The sequence below is a fragment of the Mandrillus leucophaeus genome, unplaced genomic scaffold, assembly GCF_000951045.1.
Source record: "Mandrillus leucophaeus isolate KB7577 unplaced genomic scaffold, Mleu.le_1.0 Scaffold26, whole genome shotgun sequence".
NCBI classification, from domain to species: Eukaryota; Metazoa; Chordata; class Mammalia; order Primates; family Cercopithecidae; genus Mandrillus; species Mandrillus leucophaeus.
The window spans coordinates 613,661-617,773 of record NW_012102698.1 but is presented as its reverse complement, the minus strand read 5'-3'; the positions used below and the strand labels follow the sequence as shown (position 1 = coordinate 617,773).

The window sequence follows — 4,113 nt, the reverse complement described above, 5'->3', positions numbered from 1 at the left end:
ACTCGGCCTCCCAAACTGCTGGGATTATAGGTGTGAGCCACCGCGCCCAGCCCCAGCTACTTTTTGTATTTTTAGTAGAGATGGGGTTTTGCCATGTTGACCAGGCTGGTCTAGAACTCCTGACCTCAAGTGATTCACCTGCCTCAGCCTCCCAAAGTGCTGGGATTACAGGTGCGAGCCACTGCGTGTGGCCCAAATTCTTTCTTGCTTGAGATCTAAGAACCCTCTTTTGGGATCTGGATCGGGTCCCCTTTCTGGCAACAGAGCCACCTCCTTCAAGAGGCCTTGATATACTCAGCAGGTCGCTAAGGGCCTGGCCTGTCTAGCTCCCTGAGGCCCAAACACTGTGCCATTTTGACAGCCAGTGGCCCCAGGTCCATCTTGGGACTGTGAACATGGTGGCTGTCCAGGGGTCTGTGAGCTGGTGTCAGGGGAGAGGGGACAGCAAAGCGAAGCCAATCCCGGGGCAGAAGCCTCCATGCCCACATCTGGGGAATCTTCCTCTCAGGGGCCCGGCCTGGGAGGCGTCTGCAGTGCTCCCCCAGTCACAGAAGCTCTGCTCATCCGGCCCACCCCTGAAGTCACTATCAGGCATGGGGTGGGGCAGGCCATGGGGACCTACCTGTCCTCCATACACTCCAAAGGATCGAAGTCCTCCATAGGGTCCAGGTCCTCTTCAGGGTCAGTCACACCAAGAACCTCCATGGTTAGGGGTTCCAGGAGCTGCTCATACAGGAGGGTCTCCATCAAGGTGTCTCTGGAGATGGGTCTTACTCCAGACATGTCTCCTTTGGGGCAAAAAGACAGCATATGGCTGGACCCCTCAGAACTGAGCGGTCTGGGGGCTCTCTCACAGGGTAACTGCCAGATTGCATAGCCCTACTCACCCGCTCTTTTGATCCGCTAAAGCTGTCAATATCCCCCAGCCCCAGCTCCTGCAGGCATGAATCCCGCTACATGCTGTGTGCCTCTGGGCAAATCGCCCAGCATCTCTGTTCTTGGAAGGGAGGGACTTGAAGATGATTCATAAGGGCCCTTTCTTTCTTTCTTTGTTTTTGGATACTGAGCCTTGCTCTGTCCCCCAGGCTGGAGCGCAGTGACACAATCTTGGCTCACTGCAACCTCTGCCTCCTGGGTTCAAGCGATTCTCCTGCCTCAGCCTCCTGAGTAGCTGGGACTATAGGCATGCACCACTACGCCTGGCTAATTATTTTGTGTTTTTAGTAAAGACGGCGGTTTCACCATGTTGGCCAGGCTGGTCTTGAACCCCTGACCTCAAAGTGATGCAACCCACCTCAGCCTCCCAAAGTGCTGGGATTACAGACGTGAACCAACCGTGCCCAGCCTTTTTCTTCTTTGTGAAACAACATCAGAGTATAAATAAGTATTAGAAGTTCTCCGACACCAGACCTCAAGAAAACCCAGGCACCTGCTGTCAGCACAGGGGACAGAGGCGAGGCTGCACAGGCAAGGCAATTCCTCTGCACCACTTAACAGAAGGCCACACCTGTTCTTTGGTGTCTGCTATTTCTCTTGAGAAGACAGGCAGAGAAGCAGCCTGAGAAAAACGTATCACAATCCCCATTCCCAGTGAGACCATCGCTAATTCTTCTAGTGTTTTTCCTAAACACATGTGCGCATCACACATCCTTCTTCACAAATGGGATCACCCCATACACAGTGTTTTACAGTCTTCTTTACTGGCAAACGCTATTTACCTCTCCAATATCCATTCCACCTGGCTCCTTGCTGATAGAACCCCAGTATTCTTCGGGGTGGTCCTGCATCGTCATTCCTCTAAGCCAACCGCGGCCCTCCTCTCCCTCAGCTTCCCAGCATCCCTTGCAGCTGGTGGCAACCGTGTAACCCAGTTCTGGTCAATGAGGGCTCAGAGGCTGGAGGCAGGAGTTGGATGCCAGGGAGCTGACACAGCCAGGGCAGCCCCTTCAAAGATGGAGTTGCAGCGGCTGGCCAGCAAGAGCAGAGTGGGGAGGCAGAGCACCCAGGCCTCAGGGTGTTGCTGAGCTGCCTCCTCCAACTGTTTGTAAGAAAAATGAACCCAAATGTGTCCTCATCACCATTCATTTGAGTTTCTTGTTCTTTGCCACCAAAGGCCTTCCTAACTGTGATCACTGCAAATTCCCACGTCAATAAATGTTTCATCCTGATGGCAGAGAAGGGTTCTGCGACCCGATTCACTATCATGTACCCCACATTTACCCCACAGTGTACCAAACAGTCTTCGATCTAGACGATGATAATGACGATGACTGTGGCATGGGAATCTAATGGCCTAGTTCAAAGCCCAGCTCTGGCAGTTAGCACCAGTGTGTCAGTTTCTTCATCTGTGAAATGGGTTTCATGGTCTGAGAGCCCTGCCCTGGGCTATTGGGAAGACGAAATAAGGAACTCCTTCATGTACTTTGAACAGGGCCTGGCACGCTGGGAGGAAGCTGGCACTAACCATTACCTTTATGCTTCAACTCATTATTTTCTTACCATAATACCCTGGGTGTTCTTAATTTTCAATTCCCCATGCCTGCTGATAGAACACTGTGCCCTCCCACTATCTCACTGAATTGTTTGTTCACACAGGACACTGAGGCTTAGAGAAGTTCATGACTGAGCCAAGAAGGGACAGAGCTCCAAGTCTCCCTGCCCCAACGCGAGGGAGAACTGACAGCAGGCAGGACCCACAGGGCCGCCCTCCCACAGGCCTAGGCACAAGTATGTGATCACAACTTGCTTTCAGTATTCAAGGGAGATGGATGGGCTGGGTGCGGTGGCTCACGCCTGTAATCCCAGCACTTTGAGAGGCTGAGGTGGGTGGGTCACCTGAGGTCAGGAGTTTGAGACCAGCCTGGCCAACATGGTAAAACCCCGCCTCTAATAAAAATACAAAATGAGCCAGGTGTGGTGGCGCATGCCTGGAATCCCAACTTGAATCTGGGAGGCAGAACTAGATTCTGACTCAAGAAGAAAAAATAAAATTTCACAGATGGGATGTTTTACATTGTATAGACTGCCAGCACTGTGCGTGTAAGGTGGCATTAAAAGAACTGTGTCCAGAACTTCCGGCTGCCTTGGGTGTCTATGCAAATGGCATTTCCCTAGGAAAGCAGCTCCAGCCCTTGTTTGCTTTTCCCCCCTTTCCCTACCCCTCGAAAAGGCAGTCTCCTGCTCTGTGCTCCCGTGGAGACCCCGGTACCTCCACGCCCTGCAAAGTGAGAACGACAGTGGAACCTCAGCTCACTGTGAGCTGCGCTGTGAGCTGCATGGAGCCTTGCCTTGAGCCACTGTCCCAACAGCCCCCTTACCCAGCAGGCATTCCCAGAATCCTCAGGCGCCAGATAGGAAGAAGGTCCCAGCCACCAGAGTGGGCTACGCTGTCCAGGGTCTACAGCAGAGAGCAGGCCGGGCCTACCTGAGGAGTCAGTCACCCACGCTCTGCCTTCAAGACCCTTTCAAGCTCCCCACCCCGCCAACCTCCCCATCTGAGTAGACCCAGGACCACGTCTCACCTTAGATTAATACCCTAACCCAATCCTTCCTGCCCCAGCCTTGGTTTCCCCATCTATTGTGTTTTTGTTGGTGGTAGTGGTTTTTTTGGTTTGTTTGTTTGTTTTTTGAGACAGTCTCACTCTGTTGTCCAGGCTGGAGTGCAACGGTGCTATCTCAGCTCAGCTGCAACCTCCACCTCCCAGGTTCAAGTGATTCTCTGCCTCAGACTCCCAAGTACCTGGGACTACAGGCGCGTGCCACCACGCCCCGCTAATTTTTCTATTTTTAGTACAGACGGGGTTTCGACATGTTGACCAGGCTGGTCTCAACTCCTGACCTCAAGTGATCCGCCCGCCTCAGCCTCCCAAAGTACTGGGATTACAGCACTTTGGATTAACTCATTAAATACCCATTACCCTCTACCCTCTACCACATCAAAGAAGTGACCTCATCTGAGCCTTTAACCTCCGGCCTCTAGGCCCAGGCCCCAAGATTGGCTTGATATGAATGGCGCAGATCCCATCACCAACCGGGCCAAGGCTGGCCTTGGGGCCCAGATCTGCATGGGAAAACTCAGGGTTGAGCCAGGGAGTGGAGGGTGGGGGGCCTGCC

General features: G+C 53.1%; 1 protein-coding gene across 1 annotated transcript in view; it reads right to left on the bottom strand.

Annotated features, from left to right (window-relative positions):
* The window catches only part of BIK (BCL2-interacting killer (apoptosis-inducing)), a 13,462-nt gene extending 12,671 nt beyond the window's left edge, over window positions 1-791 (bottom strand). The window contains exon 1 of the mRNA XM_011984003.1: window positions 623-791. Coding sequence (XP_011839393.1) covers window positions 623-783 — 161 coding nt within the window. The 5' untranslated portion in view covers window positions 784-791. The remainder of the gene's footprint in view (window positions 1-622) is intronic.
* Window positions 792-4,113: the final 3,322 nt, after the last annotated feature.